Consider the following 20,212-nt stretch of genomic DNA (forward strand, 5'->3'; position numbering starts at 1 on the left):
TAAATGCGAATTATTCTTCCTTCTTCCTACCCCCCCCCCCTAAGGTGTGCAAGAGGGCCACGCCTTCACTCCTCATTCTGTGGTTATTCGCTTCAGCGCTACATTACTGCACAGAGAGGAAGCAGCTTGTGGTTTTCAGAACTCAGACGTGCAAGAATTAAAATCATTCTCCCCAGCCTCTGCAAAACAAGTCCTTCCAGGTCTGTGAGCCACTCTGGGCTTCCCCAGAGCAATCTAGAGGAAACCTTTCACACAGACTGGCACCACCCTGGGTCAACTCTGGAGGAATTCAAATCTAATAGACTGATGCAACGTTGGCTGATCCATTCAAGTATCCAAAGGCAACAAAGTGTTTCCATCAGAGCCACGCTGAATAACCTCCGACATATCCTGATACACCTAATTACTTCCAATGCTGCTACGGAGACTAACTTCAAAGATAACCTGAGACTACAAACAAAATCAACCAGCCCATCATGTCAGATAACTTCAGAGATATCCAAAGGGAATAAATTGCGTCCAACAACTCATTCCGGTTAACCAGAGAGATCAAGAGACAGAAAATCCCACAAAATGGCAACGCATTGGGCAATCTGCTGCAGCATCTGGAGGCAAAAGGATAGCCACCTTGGCTAGCCTCAAGGATCTCAAGAGGCAACAAGTTACATCTAACAGAGCCAACCTGGACTACCTCAGAGATATCGAGAGGAAACAAATTGCAGAGACTGGTGCCACGATAGTTATATTGTGAGGTACCTAGAAGCATCAAATCATACAGAGCAGAGCCACATCTGCAAACCTCTGGATTATTCAGGGACAACAAATATCATCCAAGAGGGCTACGCCAGCTGACAGAGGTAACAACCACCACACACTCCATGCCTCACCTGAGACACCAGCGATCATAAATGTCTTCATGCCAAATCCTGATGCAGCAAACAGCAACCCATGAGCCACGCTGGACCAACTAGGAGCTGTTTGGAGACCAATCAAAGCTGGGTGTCTCTGGAGGTCGCAATAGGCAACACTGTGTTTCCCTGGATCCATCATCAGAGTGAAGGTACAGTCCAAATGTCCGTTACACATAAAACAGTCACGGCAGTAGTGCAAGCTTCCCCCACACATAGAAGAGGAGTGACACAGGCAGAAGCAGCAATGCAGGCTTAACTCAGGGGGATGGCAAAGTCAGCAGTAGTGCAAGCTTCCCCCACACATAGAAGAGGAGTGACACAGGCAGAAGCAGCAATGCAGGCTTAACTCAGGGGGATGGCAAAGTCAGCAGTAGTGCAAGCTTCCCCCACACATAGAAGAGGAGTGACACAGGCAGAAGCAGCAATGCAGGCTTAACTCAAAGGGGGGATTGCAAAGTCAGCAGTAGTGCAAGCTTCCCCCACACATAGAAGAGGAGTGACACAGGCAGAAGCAGCAATGCAAGCTTAACTCAAAGGGGGGGATGGCAAAGTCAGCAGTAGTGCAAGCTTCCCCCACACATAGAAGAGGAGGGACACAGGCAGAAGCAGCAATGCAGGCTTAACTCAGGGGGATGGCAAAGTCAGCAGTAGTGCATGCTTCCCCCATACACAGAAGAGGAGTGACACAGGCAGAAGCTGCAATGCAGGCTTAACTCAAAGGGGGGATGGCAAAGTCAGCAGTAGTGCAAGCTTCCTTTGAAATAGAACAAGTGTGTCAATGACAGCAGTAGCACAACATTTCTACATACAGAACAGGCACAGCACGAGCAATAGCTGCACCAGCTTCTGTCACACAAGGGATACTGCATGCAAATCAGCAGTGCAAGATTCCTGAAAACGCAGAACAGGCACGCTGCACGAAGCAGCAGGACAAGCTTCCACCCCACACAGAACAGGCACAACACAAACATCAGCAGTGTGAGATTCCCTCATGCAGACAACTGACACAGTGCGTAGGGCACACGAGGGAGGGCAATGGGCCGTCTTACAAGTGGATACCCTCAAAACTACAGCATGCGCATACTCAAGTTCAATTAGAAACACAGTAACACTGGTCCAATATCAATATATGTAGTTAGTGTGCCTGGATAGTAAAGGAAATGTACAGCATCCAGCTGCCAGGCAATGGTACCGTCAGGTTATAGCTCTGCGATTTACAACTTAATGTGGGAGTAAGTGAATACCCAGGATCAAGTATGCACCCTTGGGCACCGGTCTTGTGCAGCTCCAAGAAGCAGAACCCATGAGACTTGAGATTACTCGCTCAAGTGCAAAGTTTTTTTTTATTAAAGCTGTTGCAAAGTAGACTATGTGAAGGTAAAGTTTTTTTTTTTGGGGGGGGGGGGGGTGGGGGGGTTATTATTATGTTTTTTAATGCTGATGTCCTAATCCAATCCATAAGGACTATGTGTGAGCTAAAAGAAGAGCTAAAATTGGATTTGGCTTATTTACATGCTAGAGATTTTTTGCTAAAAAGCCCTATGAAGTTTAATAGGCAATAGGCTCATGTAGGCCAAGCAGTAAAACCATATTATGGGGTGGAATTCAGTGCTTAATTTGAGGTAGTGGTTTCCGGTGCTCAGCACCAGCACTTAATCATCAACATCTGCACTTTTCATGAGCACCAGTTAAGGACATGTTAATTTACGGAGAGCTCAAGTGGTGTGCCCAGAATCACAGGATGTTGAGCTGTCGCTGAGACTCAAACCTGGTTGCCCAGCTCTGTAGCCGGCAGCTCTGGCCATTACACCTCATCCTTTCCCCACTTTCATGGTTACTAGTTGGTTCTGTTTTAGGCAACGCTAACAGGAGCAATGGGCTGGTGCAAGCTGCCTTCTGACGAGAGCCCCAGCACTTATTTTTTTACAAATTGACCACAGGTGGAAATGATTCTGGGAGGTTTTCGGTCAACCACCTTCTCCAGGACCTACACTATAAGGCAGTGCTTAACTTGAGCTAGTAGTTGCAGGTGTTGGGCCCGACACTCATTTTTGGGGAACCAGGACTTACTCTTCATCACCAGACCTTAAGCAAGAGGAAGAGAGAGAAAGACATAAAAGGGGTTGAGGAGGAAGAGAAAGTTAGGAAAGTGTGATAAACAGAGAAAGCAGGGATTTAAAAGAATCTGTAAGCGTGAGATAAAGAGACAGGATGTGTAGGGCGGAGAAAGGAGGATGTGGTGGAATCCAGCCTGGGTGTTCAGCAAACCCCACTTTTGACAGTGCCGACAGCAGGCTACTAAGAAAGGGCTGGGACCATATACTTATGATTTTTTCCCTTTGCAAATAAATCATTGACCATGAGTATGATCATTGCCTTTTGCCGTCCATGTACACTAGTCACCTGCATCGAGTTAGGGCCAGTGTACCCGTTTTCCGACAGTGCAGGTAGCAACAATGAAAGTTTGTATCACACAGGGAACATGCAAAACAATGTGAGGCTGCTTCATGCGTGGAACAGCCCCGCCCACAGGTAAAGCAGGTACTGCATATGCAACCGAAGAGCGGGCTTCACTTACTCAGACACAGCATAAACAGCAGCAGGGTAAACTTCCTTTACACAGGAACCTCACCGACAGTCTCAGTACACGTTTGGCAAAGACACAGACACACACTGTACAGCAGACACAGTGGGAATGCAGGTTTCCATCACACACAGAACATGTCCAGCACAGGCAAAAGCAGCAATGCAAACTTCCTTCATACACAGAACAGAAGCGGCATAGACAGCAGCAATACAGACTTCACTCAGCCACAAAAAGGTCTATCACAGGCAGAAGTGGCAATGCAAGCTTCCCTCATGCACCCGCTGCATGGGCAGCAACAATGCAGACCACTCAGACACAAAGAGGTCTATCATAGGCAGACGCAGCAGTGCAAGCTTCCTTCATACACAGAACAGAAGAGGCATAGACAGCAGCAATACAGACTTCACTCAGCCACAAAAAGGTCTATCACAGGCAGAAGTGGCAATGCAAGCTTCCCTCATGCACCCGCTGCATGGCAGCAACAATGCAGACCGCTCAGACACAAAGAGGTCTATCACAGGCAGAAGTGGCAATGCAAGCGTCCCTCATGCACCCACTGCCTGGTAAGCAACAATACAGACTTCACTCAGACACAAAAAGGTCTATCACAGGTAGAAGTGGCAATGCAAGCTTCCCTCATGCACCCACTGCCTGGTAAGCAACAATACAGACTTTTCACTCAGACACAAAGAGGTCTATCACAGGCAGAAGTGGCTATGCAAGCTTCCCTCATGCACCCGCTGCATGGGCAGCAACAATGCAGACCACTCAGACACAAAGAGGTCTATCATAGGCAGACGCAGCAGTGCAAGCTTCCTTCATACACAGAACAGAAGCGGCATAGACAGCAGCAATACAGACTTCACTCAGCCACAAAAAGGTCTATCACAGGCAGAAGTGGCAATGCAAGCTTCCCTCATGCACCCGCTGCATGGGCAGCAACAATGCAGACCACTCAGACATGAAGAGGCATATGACAGGCAGAAGCGGTAATGCAACCTTCCCTCATGCACCCGCTGCATGGCAGCAACAATGCAGACCGCTCAGACACAAAGAGGTCTATCACAGGCAGAAGTGGCAATGCAAGCGTCCCTCATGCACCCACTGCCTGGTAAGCAACAATACAGACTTCACTCAGACACAAAAAGGTCTATCACAGGTAGAAGTGGCAATGCAAGCTTCCCTCATGCACCCACTGCCTGGTAAGCAACAATACAGACTTTTCACTCAGACACAAAGAGGTCTATCACAGGCAGAAGTGGCTATGCAAGCTTCCCTCATGCACCCGCTGCATGGGCAGCAACAATGCAGACCACTCAGACACAAAGAGGTCTATCATAGGCAGACGCAGCAGTGCAAGCTTCCTTCATACACAGAACAGAAGCGGCATAGACAGCAGCAATACAGACTTCACTCAGCCACAAAAAGGTCTATCACAGGCAGAAGTGGCAATGCAAGCTTCCCTCATGCACCCGCTGCATGGCAGCAACAATGCAGACCGCTCAGACACAAAGAGGTCTATCACAGGCAGAAGTGGCAATGCAAGCGTCCCTCATGCACCCACTGCCTGGTAAGCAACAATACAGACTTCACTCAGACACAAAAAGGTCTATCACAGGTAGAAGTGGCAATGCAAGCTTCCCTCATGCACCCACTGCCTGGTAAGCAACAATACAGACTTTTCACTCAGACACAAAGAGGTCTATCACAGGCAGAAGTGGCTATGCAAGCTTCCCTCATGCACCCGCTGCATGGGCAGCAACAATGCAGACCACTCAGACACAAAGAGGTCTATCACAGGCAGAAGTGGCAATGCAAGCTTCCCTCATGCACCCACTGCCTGGTAAGCAACAATACAGACTTCACTCAGACACAAAAAGGTCTATCACAGGCAGAAGTGGCAATGCAAGCTTCCCTCATGCACCCACTGCCTGGTAAGCAACAATACAGACTTCACTCAGACACAAAGAGGTCTATCACAGGCAGAAGTGGCAATGCAAGCTTTCCTCATGCACCCGCTGCATGGGCAGCAACAATGCAGACCACTCAGACACAAAGAGGTCTATCACAGGCAGAAGTGGCAATGCAAGCTTCCCTCATGCACCCACTGCCTGGTAAGCAACAATACAGACTTCACTCAGACACAAAAAGGTCTATCACAGGCAGAAGTGGCAATGCAAGCTTCCCTCATGCATCCGCTGCATGGACAGCAACAATGCAGACCACTCAGACACAAAGAGGTCTATCATAGGCAGAAGCAGCAGTGCAAGCTTCCCTCATGCGCCCGCTGCATGGGCAGCAACAATGCAGACCACTCGGACATGAAAAGGTCTATCACAGGCATTAGGGGCAATGCAAGCGTCCCTCATGCACCCACTGCCTGGTAAGCAACAAAACAGACTTCACTCAGACACAAAAAGGTCTATCACAGGCAGAAGTGGCAATGCAAGCTTCCCTCATACGCCCGCTGCATGGGCAGCAACAATGCAGACCACTCGGACACAAAGAGGTCTATCACAGGAAGAAGCAGCAGTGCAAGCTTCCTTCATACACAGAACAGGAGCTGCATGGGCAGCAGCAATACAGACTTCACTCAGACACAAAAAGGTCTATCACAGGCAGAAGTGGCAATGCAAGCTTCCCTCATGCACCCGCTGCATGGCAGCAACAATGCAGACCACTCAGACACAAAGAGGTCTATCACAGGCAGAAGTGGCAATGCAAGCTTCCCTCATGCACCCACTGCCTGGTAAGCAACAATACAGACTTCACTCAGACACAAAAAGGTCTATCACAGGTAGAAGTGGCAATGCAAGCTTCCCTCATGCACCCACTGCCTGGTAAGCAACAATACAGACTTTTCACTCAGACACAAAGAGGTCTATCACAGGCAGAAGTGGCAATGCAAGCTTCCCTCATGCACCCACTGCCTGGTAAGCAACAATACAGACTTCACTCAGACACAAAAAGGTCTATCACAGGCAGAAGTGGCAATGCAAGCTTCCCTCATGCACCCACTGCCTGGTAAGCAACAATACAGACTTCACTCAGACACAAAGAGGTCTATCACAGGCAGAAGTGGCAATGCAAGCTTCCCTCATGCACCCGCTGCATGGGCAGCAACAATGCAGACCACTCAGACACAAAGAGGTCTATCACAGGCAGAAGTGGCAATGCGAGCTTCCCTCATGCACCCACTGCCTGGTAAGCAACAATACAGACTTCACTCAGACACAAAAAGGTCTATCACAGGCAGAAGTGGCAATGTAAGCTTCCCTCATGCACCCGCTGCATGGACAGCAACAATGCAGACCACTCAGACACAAAGAGGTCTATCATAGGCAGAAGCAGCAGTGCAAGCTTCCCTCATGCGCCCGCTGCATGGGCAGCAACAATGCAGACCACTCGGACACGAAAAGGTCTATCACAGGCAGAAGGGGCAATGCAAGCGTCCCTCATGCACCCACTGCCTGGTAAGCAACAAAACAGACTTCACTCAGACACGAAAAGGTCAATCACAGGCAGAAGTGGCAATGCAAGCTTCCCTCATACGCCCGCTGCATGGGCAGCAACAATGCAGACCACTCGGACACAAAGAGGTCTATCACAGGCAGAAGCAACAGTGCAAGCTTCCTTCATACACAGAACAGGAGCTGCATGGGCAGCAGCAATACAGACTTCACACAGACACGAAAACGTCTACCAAAGGCAGAAGCAGCAATGCAAGCTTCCCTCATGCACCCGCTGCATGGGCAGCAACAATGCAGACCACTCAGACATGAAGAGGCATATGACAGGCAGAAGCGGTAATGCAACCTTCCCTCATGCACCCGCTGCATGGGCAGCAACAATGTGGACTTCACTCAGACACGAAGAGGTCTATTACAGGCAGAAGTGGCAATGCAAGCTTCCCTCATGCACCCACTGCCTGGTAAGCAACAATACAGACTTCACTCAGACACAAAGAGGTCTATCACAGGCAGAAGTGGCAATGCAAGTTCCTTCATACACAGAACAGGAGCTGCATGGGCAGCAGCAATACAGACTTCACTCAGACACGAAAACGTCTACCAAAGGCAGAAGCAGCAATGCAAGCTTCCCTCATGCACCCGCTGCATGGGCAGCAACAATGCAGACCACTCAGACATGAAGAGGCATATGACAGGCAGAAGCGGTAATGCAACCTTCCCTCATGCACCCGCTGCATGGGCAGCAACAATGCAGACCTCTCAGACACAAAGAGGTCTATCATAGGCAGACGCAGCAGTGCAAGCTTCCTTCATACAAAGAACAGGAGCTGCATGGGCAGCAGCAATACAGACTTCACTCAGACACGAAAAGGTCTATCACAGGCAGAAGTGGCAATGCAAGCTTCCCTCATGCACCCGTTGCATGGGCAGCAACAATGCAGACCACTCGGACACGAAAAGGTCTATCACAGGCAGAAGTGGCAATGCAAGCTTCCCTCATGCATCCGCTGCATGGGCAGCAACAATGCAGACCACTCGGACACGAAAAGGTCTATCACAGGCAGTTTAGCACAGGCTTCTCTGCAAACTCGTACAGGAAGCACAGCTCAAGCTTTGTCAAACACACAAAACGGTGCAGTGCAGGCAGCAACAGTGCAACCTTTTCTTACACACATTACACGTGCACCACAGAGAGTTACCAATTCAAGCTATCCTTATACATTGCACAACCACAGCACAAAGAGCAGGGCTGTTGATTTGCTTTAGACAGAAACTAAAAGCAGCTGCACTGTAAGCTTGTCTCGCACTGCAGAGGTAGTGCAGTTTAAGAGAAGTCCAACCTGCTGTCACACTGCACGCCAACAAACACTGGCAGCCTCCTCCAGACAGAGACTCACACATACGTTTAACAGGTGCAGCACGAGACGCGTCAGTACAAGGTTACCTTCGAAAACCACACACGCACCCGACACAGAAAAGGTGCAGCATCAAAAGCAGCAGTTCAAGGGTCCTCTCCAATAAAAAAGACACCCACGCACCCCTGACAAAAAAAAGGTGCAGTATGCGACGCGTGAGTGCAAGGTTACTCTTGAAACCCACACACGCAACTCTGACACAAAAAAGGTGCAGTATGAGATGCATCAGTGCAAGGTTGCCCTCGGCACACATACAAAATGCGCAGCACGAGAACTAGAAGTGCCAGGTTCTCCTGACACAGACACACTCACACAGGAGCAGCAGGACAAGGCTGCGCCCCGACTCACATACACTCAACAGTGTAACACCAGACCAATCAGTGCAAGGCCCTCTCCAGCACACACAGAAACGTGGAGCATGGGAGGCAGCAGTGCAAGGCTCTCCCCCGACACAAACACACACACAGAGACAAGGTGCGGCACTGCGGCCCGAAACACAGCAGGTGCAGCATGACGTGTCAGTGCAAGGTTCCACTCACACACATACACACACAGAAAAGATGGCGCATAAGAAGCAGTAGTGCAGGAGAATGAGCAAGTAAAGCTTCCTCTAACACAAATACACATACACAAGGTGGAAAAACATAAAAACACACAAGTAATTCAGAGGTACCTCAACTTTTGGGGTTCCTTGAGCCACCCCCTCCCCCCCACCCCCCAAAAAAATCCCGAAAAGAGCTTATCTGAAAGAGACACGTTAGTGATAGATTCCTTACCTTAGAATATCCCCAGGCGTCAGACTGGATCCGGAAATGTTTGCGTAGCAATACCCCTGCGCGTCGGTAGGCGTCGTCTGCGGCTCCGCGTCCGTCGTCGGCGTCGTTAGCGCCGGAATGACGTCGTCGGAGTACTTAGATGCCGCCCATGCGCGCTGACGTCAGTTCTTTTTTCTTTTCCGCGCCAGCTAGCGCAGATCCGGAGAAGCTCTACCCCTAGTCATTTTTTGACTAACTTTTTTGATCTTTTTCGATCATTTCTTTCTTGAGTCTTCGACTCTATCGGTGCCGGTAGGGATGCCCGGGTTCAAGCCCTGTTCGAAGTGCGACCGACTGATGTCGGTCACGGACCCCCATCGCCGGTGCCTGAAGTGCTTAGGCCTCGACCACGACGACCGCACCTGCTCCGACTGCCGGGCCCTGACGTCGAAGGCTAGGCGGGAGCGGTCCCGCAAGCGGCTCGAGCTCCGGCAGTCGGCCCCGCGTCATTCCAGGTCCCGGTCCCACGGGAGGTCGAGGGACCGGCCGCGGGGTCGGAGTCCCCGCAGCTCCGGGAGTGGACATCGGTCGTCGGGATCCAAGTCCTCAGGTAAGAGGCATGAGAGGTCGGAGCGGCGTCATCGCTCCTCCGACCCACCCCGACGCTCGCACGATGCGGCCGGGGGTTCGGGCGACACCGCGGCTCCGCGAGAGTCGCAAGCGTCGCCGCCTGCCCCACACCTTCGGGTCCCTGGGCACGGCGCGACGCCGGAGGAGGTCGAGCGGTACCTCATGGCCATGAAGTCCCTCCCTCCTCAGCCGGGCCCCGCGGCGCCTCCGGGCCCAGCGGGTCGGGCGCTTCGGCCCCGGCGCCGCCGGCGACTTCGGTCCCGGCGCCGCAGGGCCTCACAGGATCCGCTTCCGGATCCGGGTCGTCGCCGGTCGACCTCACCGGCGCCGGCCCCAAGGGTGTCGCCCCCCGGCACCCATTGTGGACGCCGTCCCCAGTCTTCCCTTCGGTCCGACTCTGGCGCCGGAACAGCGCCGTTGGGTGCCGCTTCCGACGGCCTTTGGAGATTTCTATTTCCATGAGGAGGCCCAGTCTATTGACCCTGGATTACAGGAGACTGATGACGGAGGTGATTGGGAGGGGTCGGAGTCCCCGCAGCTCCGGGAGTGGACATCGGTCGTCGGGATCCAAGTCCTCAGGTAAGAGGCATGAGAGGTCGGAGCGGCGTCATCGCTCCTCCGACCCACCCCGACGCTCGCACGATGTGGCCGGGGGTTCGGGCGACACTGCCCACGCGGCTCCGCGAGAGTCGCAAGCGTCGCCGCCTGCCCCACACCTTCGGGTCCCTGGGCACGGCGCGACGCCGGAGGAGGTCGAGCGGTACCTCATGGCCATGAAGTCCCTCCCTCCTCAGCCGGGCCCCGCGGCGCCTCCGGGCCCAGCGGGTACGGCTGGAGGCCCTAGCGGGTCGGGCGCTTCGGCCCCGGCGCCGCCGGCGACTTCGGTCCCGGCGCCGCAGGGCCTCACAGGATCCGTTTCCGGATCCGGGTCGTCGCCGGTCGACCTCACGACCTCACCGGCGCCGGCCCCAACGGTGTCGCCCCCCGGCGCCCATTGTGGACGCCGTCCCCAGTCTTCCCTTCGGTCCGACTCTGGCGCCGGAACAGCGCCGTTGGGTGCCGCTTCCGACGGCCTTTGGAGATTTCTATTTCCATGAGGAGGCCCAGTCTATTGACCCTGGATTACAGGAGACTGATGACGGAGGTGATTGGGAGGGGTCTGAGGACCCTCTGGCACGGGACTGCCAGTCACAGGAGGACTGGACATATGAGCTTGGGGAGGCCAGTGGTGTTGACACCTCGCCAGACACTGGATTTGTCTCCCCTCCCACCGTGGCTATGGAGGAGGGGGGTGCTTACAGCGTAGTGTTGATGAGGGCAGCCAAGGCCTTGAGCCTGGAGCTCCCCGTCGCGGCCGTGAGGACTAACCTCCTCACTGAGGTTCTTAAACCGCAGGCAAGCTCCAGTGAGCCTCTGCTGCCGTTTAAGGAAGCCCTATGTGACGTTCTTGTGGGCACTTGGTCCAAGCCCGCCACAGGTCCGCCTGTGGATAGGAACGTGGCCAGACGCTACCGCCCGGCCCCGGGCGACCCTTGCTTTTTGTCCACCCACCCCACCCCCGAGAGCCTGGTTATCCAAGCCTCCACTTCCCAGACCGCATTCCCGATGGCCCCGCCCGATCGGGAATCCAAGAGATACGAACAGTTTGGAAAGAAAGTGTTCTCGTCCCTGAGTTTGGGACTGCGGTCTGTCAACACCGCGTGTCTCTTGGGCCGCTACACCCAAACCCTGTGGGACACGGTCGCGGACGTGCTGCCACAATGTCCGGAGGAGGTCCGGGCTAAACTCGCCCAAGCCCTTGTGGAGGGTCGAGATGCGGCACGATACTCTATCCGGTGTGGACTGGATACCACGGACACACTGGGCAGGGTGATGGCAACGACGGTGGCGGTTTGACGCCACGCCTGGTTGAGGTCCGCCAATTTCTCCGCCGATGTCCAGGCCACCCTCCTGGATATGCCGTTCGATGGCCGTCGCCTTTTTGGCGACAAGGCAGACCATGCGCTGGAGCGTTTTAAGGACTCCAGGGCTACGGCCAAGTCCTTAGGCCTCTCGGCCACGCGCCAGCAATCGGGTGCCTTTCGCTCCTTTTGTGGCCACGGAAGGGGCACCCCCACACGTGCTGCCAGCCACGCACCGCAGACTACCCAGCAGCGCGGTGGCGGCCGTGGAAACCGCCGTGGCGGCGGTCGGGGTCAACGGCGAGGCCAGTCCACACCTCCCTCCGCAGCACCTGCCTCAAAACCTTCCTAGTCCGGGTTTTCAGGCCCATGTGACGCCTGTGGGAGGCAGGGTTCGCCATCACCACTTCCACTGGCCCACTGTCACATCGGACAAGTGGGTGCTGCAAATCATCCAAAGGGGCTACTCCCTCCCCTTCGAGGCGACTCCTCCAGCCATGCCACCGCAATTCCACCGCGTGTCGGGGGATCACTTGCAACTTCTGCAAGAGGAAGTCACGGCCCTCTTGGCCAAGGGGGCATCGAGCGCGTTCCTGGGCCAGAAGTAGGCTGTGGATGTTACTCCCACTACTTTCTGGTACCCAAGAAGGGCAAGGGGGGCCTGCGCCTGATCTTGGACCTACGGAACGTCAACGGCTTCCTCCGTCAAGAGAAGTTCAAGATGCTGACTTTGGCTCAGGTCTTAGCTGCCCTGGACCCCGAAGACTGGATGGTAGCGTTGGACTTGCAGGACGCTTACTTTCACATCCCCGTCCTGCCGGCCCACCGGCGTTACCTGCGGTTCACGGTAGGCCACGAGCACTTTCAGTTTACCGTGCTCCCCTTCGGCCTTACCAGCGCCCCACGGGTGTTCACAAAAGTGATGGCGGTGGTCGCAGCTCATCTGCGCAGGCTAGGGGTGTCAGTCTTCCCCTACCTCGACGACTGGTTGTTGAAGGCGGGCTCGCCCCAGACAGTCGTCAGCCACCTCCAGACTACGGCCGACCTCCTGCACTTGCTGGGGTTCTCCATCAATGTGCCAAAGTTGCACCTGTGTCCCTCTCAGAAGCTCCTCTTCATCGGAGCGGTTCTAGACTCGGCGCAGTTTCGGGTTTACCCTCCCGAACAGCGGGTTCGGGATATTCAGGCTCTGGTTCCCATCTTTCAGCCTTTATCCCGAGTCTCGGTCAGGTTGACGCTGCGGCTTCTGGGGCTGATGGCCTCCTGCATCCTTCTGGTGCGTCACGCCCGGTGGCGGATGCGGGCTCTGCAGTGGGACCTGAAGTTTCAGTGGGCCCAGCATCAGGGCAACTTGTCCGATCATGTCTTGATCTCGGAGGGCACTGCAAGACAGTTGCAGTGGTGGCTCACGGACCGCGATTGGGTCAGTGGCAGATCCCTTTCCCTACCCCACCCGGAGCACGTATTTGTGACGGACGCGTCCCTCCAGGGCTGGGGTGGCCACATGGGAGAGGCAGAGATCAGAGGACTCTGGTCTCCGGCGGAGGCCCGGCTCCACATCAACCTGTTGGAGCTACGGGCGATTCGTCTAGCACTGAAGGCCTTCCTCCCCTCTGTCCGGGGGAGTGTAGTGCAGGTGTTCACGGACAACACCACCGCCATGTGGTACTGCAACAAACAGGGCGGGGTGGGGTTGTGGACCCTTTGCCAGGAGGCTCTGCGCCTCTGGCAATGGCTGGAAAGTCAGGGTGTGACCCTGGTGGTTCAACACCTGGCAGGTTCTCTGAATACCAGGGCGGACGAACTCAGCCGTCGGTGCATGATGGATCACGAATGGCGGCTGAACTCTGACGTGGCGCAAGGCCTCTTTCAGCAATGGGGAGAGCCTTGGTTAGATCTATTCGCCACCGAAGAGAACGCACAATGTCATCAGTTCTGCGCATTGGAATTTCCAAGGCGGCGCTCGCTCGGAGACGCTTTTCGTCGCGAGTGGAGTTGCGGTCTGTTGTACGCCTTTCCCCCTATACCACTTCTGCCCAGAGTGCTGAAGAAGATCCGGCGCGACCGGGCCCAGGTTATCCTTGTGGCTGCGTACTGGGCACGAAGATACTGGTATCCCGAGCTACTCAGCATGTCAGTAGATCCCCCGATTCGTCTGCCTCTTCGGGAGGACCTTCTGTCGCAGCAGCAGGGGACGGTCCTCCACCCGAACCTGTCCAGTCTCCACCTACAAGCTTGGAGATTGAGCGGCGACAGTTGAGGCCATTTGACTTGCCTCCTGAAGTCTGTAACGTTATTCTGGCAGCCAGGCGTCCCTCCACAAAGTCGGTATACGCCTGCAGGTGAAACAGATTTGTGGCATGGTGCACAGCAAAGGCTGTGGATCCACTCTCTGCCCCCCTTTCTGAGGTTCTCCTCTTCCTTCTTTCTCTTGCCTAGCAGGGCTCTGCTCTGGGCACTGTCAAGGGCTACCTTTCTGCCCTTTCTGCCTTCTTACGGCTACCTGATCAGCCTTCTTTGTTCAAGTCCCCTATTGTAAATCGATTTCTTAAGGGCATCACGCATTTGTTCCCTCCTGTTCCCTTCGTGATGCCCCAGTGGGACTTGAACCTTGTTCTTACCTTCCTGATGTGCGCTCCCTTTGAGCCACTTCACAACTGTCCTCTTCGTCTTCTGACTCTAAAGACTGCTTTCCTGGTTGCCATCACCTCTGCCAGGAGAATGAGTGAGCTCCAGGCCCTTTCTTGTACCCCACCTTTCCTTTCTGTCCATCCGGACAAGGTTGTGTTGCGTACTAAGCCTTCTTTCCTGCCCAAGGTTGTCTCAGCCTTCCACATCGGGCAGTCCATCACCTTGCCTACCTTCTTTCCGCCTCCGCATCCCTCTAAAGAGGAAGAGCGGCTCCACCGTCTGGACCCAAACCGTGCACTCTCTTTCTATTTGGATCGCACATGCCAGTTCCGGGTGGATGACCAACTCTTTGTTGGTTACGTGGGCGCTAAGAAGGGAAAGGCGGTACACAAGCGGTCCAACTCCCGGTGGATCATCTTGTGTATCCAGGCTTGTTACTCCATGGCTAAGAAGAAGCCCCCTGTTGGATTGAGGGCTCATTCCACTCGGGCCACGGCGACTACAACTGCCCTGGGCCGGGGAGTGCCCTTGCAGGACATTTGCCAGGCAGCTACGTGGGCCTCGCTGCACACGTTCGCACGACACTACTGCCTGGACAGTCAAGTCCGGAGGGATGGCTTCTTTGGCCGTTCCGTCCTCCAGGACTTTCTGGTGTAATTATTGGTTCGCAGACCCTCCACCGGGGTTGGCATTGCTGGGGTATCTATTCTAAGGTAAGGAATCTATCACTAACGTGTCTCTTTCAGATGCACAAGTTACTACTTGTGTAACGATATATCTGTAAGAGACATTAGTTAGTGATAGATTTCTTACCGACCCACCCATCCTCCCCGTTCTGCGAACCGGTATCTAGGGTTAAGGTCATCCCCTTTCAGGGCCCTAGTTTCTTGGCACCAGTGTTGGTTCTATCATGGCTCTGCGTATCTGGCGCGGAAAAGCTGTGTATCAGAACTGACGTCAGCGTGCATGGGCGGCGTCTAAGTACTCCGACGACGTCATTCCGGCGCTAACGACGCCGACGACGGACGCAGAGCCGCAGACGACGCCTACCGACGCGCAGGGGTATTGCTACGCAAACATTTCCGGATCCAGTCTGACGCCTGGGGATATTCTAAGGTAAGGAATCTATCACTAACTAATGTCTCTTACAGATATATCGTTACACAAGTAGTAACTTGTGCATTTTGAAGCCCATTGGGCATTGCACCCCACACCCAATGTGGCGCATGACCTGGTGCACCATGCCACCTTGGGGTCCCTGCATCCGATAGAGGATATTCTTCGGACCTCAGACATTGCGTGGACCAGGGGTAAATGATGTACGAATCGGAAGGGACACCCTTGTTTGAATGAGGAGGGAACGTGCATATGTACATAGAGTATGACTGCTTTTCATTGCATTTTATTTTTACAGGTATGCCGCGTTCCTTCTTGGTAAAGAGTAAGAGGGTGCTCAGTTATAAAGCGCACAGATGTGAGCCACTGACACCGGATGGCGCTGGTGAGTATAGTCTTGTGTCGTGGAGAGACCTGTTACTTTTCAAGGGTTGCATGACGACTGTGTCACTGTGTGTAGACGGAAGAGTTGCTCGTAGCCAATGACCAGAGGGATATTTGTGAGTGTCTCCTGTCCTTCACCGTAAAAAACAAGCATTTGCAATGCAATAGGTCTCGCATTTATGAGAGTTTGAGCTATTGGCATTGTATTGGACTGACTGACTAACATTCTCAGAAATGCCTGATGATACAGAATATCTATTGGATACTTTATACTTCACAAGCTGGAGGAATTAATCTGCCAGCCATGTACAACATTTGACCTATCAAATGGTACCTACAGAGCTTAAGACCTTGTGCTTCCCAGCCATATGAAGAAAGGTAGAGCTCACTTTGGTCTTGCCCTTGAAAAAAGCAGATGTTATGCCACCTTTTTAAACAATCACATCACAAAAGAATGACCTATGCACATATGTATTTGGCAGAATCACTCCTTATGCTTTTTTTCTGAATTACCTGTAGATATACCTTTTGGTTATCCACTCAAATATTTGTTGTAAATAGTTGATGAATAAGCTGCCCACGTTCCCTTGCTGTTTGACATGTAAATAGTACACCATGAAAGTACTTGATTTGGGTGAGGTGCCCTATCTCTATCTTTGCGGATGGTGCATTTCTTCTTTCTCACTTGTGTTAAGATTGCTGTGGGCTGCACAATCTTTTACCTTTTTTTAATACAATTGACCTTGAAAATAGGCCTGACGTCAAGCTGTTGAAATAAAAAAGTGATCTAGATACCCAAAAAGCCATTGCTCAAATGAGGTTTGTTGGCTCACAATGAGATGAAATAGCTTGGTTTGACTACATGGGCATCAGATGTATTAGTTCTGCTTTATGTACTGGCTAGACACAGGCATAGCTGAAACATTCACATGTAGATGGGGACGACATTAACTTAAAATTTGAAGTTTGTACGAGGGGAGTATGTTGATCTGTTATAAAGCCCAAGTTATTTTTTCTTTGGGACAGAGTTATATGGTCACTGCCAAATAAGAGAATTCGTTGTTGGAACAGCTTCTGGCCCTTTCCCAAGATGACACTGGTTATTCCTTTCAAATATGAACAATAAATACGATTATTTGAACTAGAGATGGTATTGAGGCCATTACTTTTGAGGACCAGGATATTGTGAAGCATACATTTTGGACTTTATACGTGGGCATTAAAGGGGTAGTGGAGCTTTCAGGTTCTAATCTTTACCATTGTTAAAGTATGTAAACAGACTCTAATCTTGGTCAGGGCAAGTACTGTAAAGCCTATAAGGGAAGGGGTCATTGATTGTTAAGAACCAAGTTTGGGAATGGACTGAGAGGAGATGACTGGCAAATTGCATAGATGCAAAATCATAGAATTTGAGATAGAAGTTGTGAGTCAGAAAGAGAATCCTATTTCAATTGGACATTTGTCCTTCCATAACTCAAACTTCATGTTAAACTCAAAAATGGGTTGTTGTCAGTGGCTTTGACTGCTGTTAGGTGGGCAATGTGTTATGGGATCTCAGATAAATGTTTACATTGTGAGGACCATCTAGAAATAATTACACATTTCTGTTTGAATATCCCCTAAATTAAGAACTTAGAAGATACTGTCACAAAACATGTCTTGTGAGAGCTCAGGTTATAATTTTGAAGAGTGTGCTGAAGTTTTGTAATACTTTAGTACTTTAGGCCAGAAAGTGGTAAAGGCCGTTTCTAAATTCAAAAGCAAAGCTTTGTTTCACAGAGATTGATTTGAGAGATGCTACTGCACAATGGTTGTACTAGGCACATTCTAGAGGAAGAATGTATTATTATGATTGCACCAAGAATTGGCTTTTAATTCTTTTAAAACTTGATGTATTCATTGTGGAATGCCTGCTTTGTAGGTTTATACAATTGTTAATGATATACTTTTTATATTGTGTACATTCAATTACATTTTGTGATCTGAATAAATGTATTTTTCGCTTTTTTGACATTTACATGGAGATAAAGGAAAGGGAACACCCTTAATTCTGGAGCAGGATGAAGAGGAAGGGGGTTTCCACAGACAAGAGTATATTACGTGTGGAAAAAGTGCCAGCAAACGTAATTGTACATGATGTACAGTTACAGCAACAAAAATGCCAATTCACAAAACGTTCTTGAAATACACCTGGAAAGCTGGCACTGTCTTTTGTGAATCAAGCTCTATATTTTCTCCAAGAGGCAAAGCAGATGTATAATAATCTCAATTAACGTTTCTTCCGATTATTTGTACTTTTGAATAAGCACAACAAAAATAGAAAAAATATTCTAAAATAGTAGTACATTGATCCTAATTTTACCTGTATCTGTAAAAATGCAATAATTGTGTGATATGACATTTCTATATCCAATGCGTTTTCATGTAGGTCATGGATGTGAAGATCCCTCAACTAACATCAGTCCTAACTACAAGATAGATATTCATGTTCAATTCCTGTTTAAAAATAGGATGCAAGATATTTCCATACCATTTCATATAGTTTATCCTTTGTTCTCAGACCTAAAATAACTTGATCTCGAATTACTAAGGGGAGCACAAAGGCATGACAACTTCCTTAGCTGAGGCCAGTCCAGTAGAGGTTAATGGTTATGTGGGGACCTGCAGAAAAACTGAATTCCATGAGGTGTGTGGTTCTATCCCTGGGGAAATCCCTTCATCTCGTGGCCTATATTGATCAATAAAAACTGGGCATGTTTGAAATAAAGTTAGTCACACAATGCTGAACGTAAACCCCACAAAGAGAAAATTGCTTCTCTCCATCTGACCTTCCCTTCAAGAGGCCGCGGTGCTGCCATCAGCGCTGTCTCCCTATCTCTCCACAGGCTGTGAGTTCAATGTTGCTTTTGACAGTGAAATTGAGTTTGTAAAACGAGGCAGTGATGAGAACTCCTGCTGAACCTGTTCTGTTGCTGTTCCGAGGACTGGCGTGGGCATGGACTAGGCCTTCACTTCAAAGCTCGCTGCCCTGTCTCCCACTGTATACAGAGCATCACTGCCGGCCAGTGTAGCTGATAAGAGATGGAGGGGACTCGGGCCCGGGGAAGGCTGGGATTTGTAGGACCCTCATGTAATGCATTTGCTGCACGAGGGAATTGATCAAAAGCAAAGACCATTAAAACAAGCATTGGCATAGCCAATAGATCTCGCTCTTCTGACCTTATAAGTATTTAGTTATGCTGCACAATATCCCTGGTGCAATAACATCAACTGTTGCATGGCTAAAAACGTATAAGGTCCCAAAGGCGAGACCTATTAGCTATGCCAATGCTTGTTAAATATTCTTCCAGGAACTCTTCGAATGGAAATAGGTAATTTCTCCACAGTCTACAACAGATATCGCACCACAAGTGCAAGTCCAATTTACAGATAACAGGAGCCATTTATTTACATTTTTGCCTCCTTAGGAAGACTGTTTTGGCAGACTTGGTGATGGATAAAACCCAAGCGCAAAGCACCAGAGGGACACTGTGACCAGCTAATGTCTTTGTCACCCACAATGCCAACATCCTTTGCACGTCACAGGGTATACGAGGCATTAAGGGGGTTTCCCCTGCTGGCAACAAGCATTGGAAAGTTACTGATCGCCTTTGTTTGAGAATCAGTTTGGTGGCCGCAGGACCACAACCCTTGACCATTGCCCCGCATTCACACTGCAGGCATCAGAGGGCACCCTCAAACATTCTTCCATTCGGTTCACTGGATTCAATAATCACCCTTTGACAACTCTTAAAGGTATCATTTTTTGATATTTGCACTTTTTAGAAGGGGTGAGGGAAGGCAGAAACAGAGTAAAGATAATGTAATAGGTACATCGAAAGGCAGAGCAAGTAAGCTGTGACAATGAGCATTGTTATGAAAATATGTATTTTAAACTAATACTGTGAAAAATCCACATTCTAAGATTCATATGTAGAAAGGTCCCTGCCTCCCCAGCAGCCCCAGGAGCAGAATCTTGTGAACAGAACACTTATGACGTGATAAGCAACCCTGTGTGACGTCAGGAGGCCCAGGGTACGTGCAGAGGGGAGGCCTCCGCCGAAGCTGAGGGAATCATGGAGAGACCACTGTTGGGAAAGTATGTCGGGTAGCATGGGATCTTCTTTCAGGTTGACCGCTGGATCATTTCTGTGAATAAATAGTTTAATTGTCTGAAGAAATTGGATAATACCCGTGCAATGCCTGCTCCCCCTGTTAAAATGAAACATGTGGCATCCCCCACAAAGTGATGATGTATGATGACACGTTGAAAGTCTCCTTTGTGACGTGTCCTGGGTATAGAAGGAAGGTAACCAGGCAGCCGCAGTGTTGCACTCAGGGACACCGGACGGAGAGGACCAGGGGATGGGGTC

The 20,212-nt window shown here is 51.1% G+C and overlaps 1 protein-coding gene across 1 annotated transcript in view; it reads left to right on the plus strand.

The window, feature by feature from the left end:
* Window positions 1-204: 204 nt before the first annotated feature.
* LOC144772722 (uncharacterized) overlaps window positions 205-20,212 on the plus strand; it is a 77,813-nt gene continuing 57,805 nt past the window's right edge. Inside the window, exons 1-2 of the mRNA XM_078657253.1 lie at window positions 205-1,060; window positions 15,715-15,801. Of these exons, the coding sequence (XP_078513379.1) occupies window positions 949-1,060; window positions 15,715-15,801 (199 nt within the window). The 5' untranslated portion in view covers window positions 205-948. The remainder of the gene's footprint in view (window positions 1,061-15,714; window positions 15,802-20,212) is intronic.

Source organism: Lissotriton helveticus, chromosome 1_1 (genome assembly GCF_964261635.1).
Source record: "Lissotriton helveticus chromosome 1_1, aLisHel1.1, whole genome shotgun sequence".
Lineage (NCBI taxonomy): Eukaryota > Metazoa > Chordata > Amphibia > Caudata > Salamandridae > Lissotriton > Lissotriton helveticus.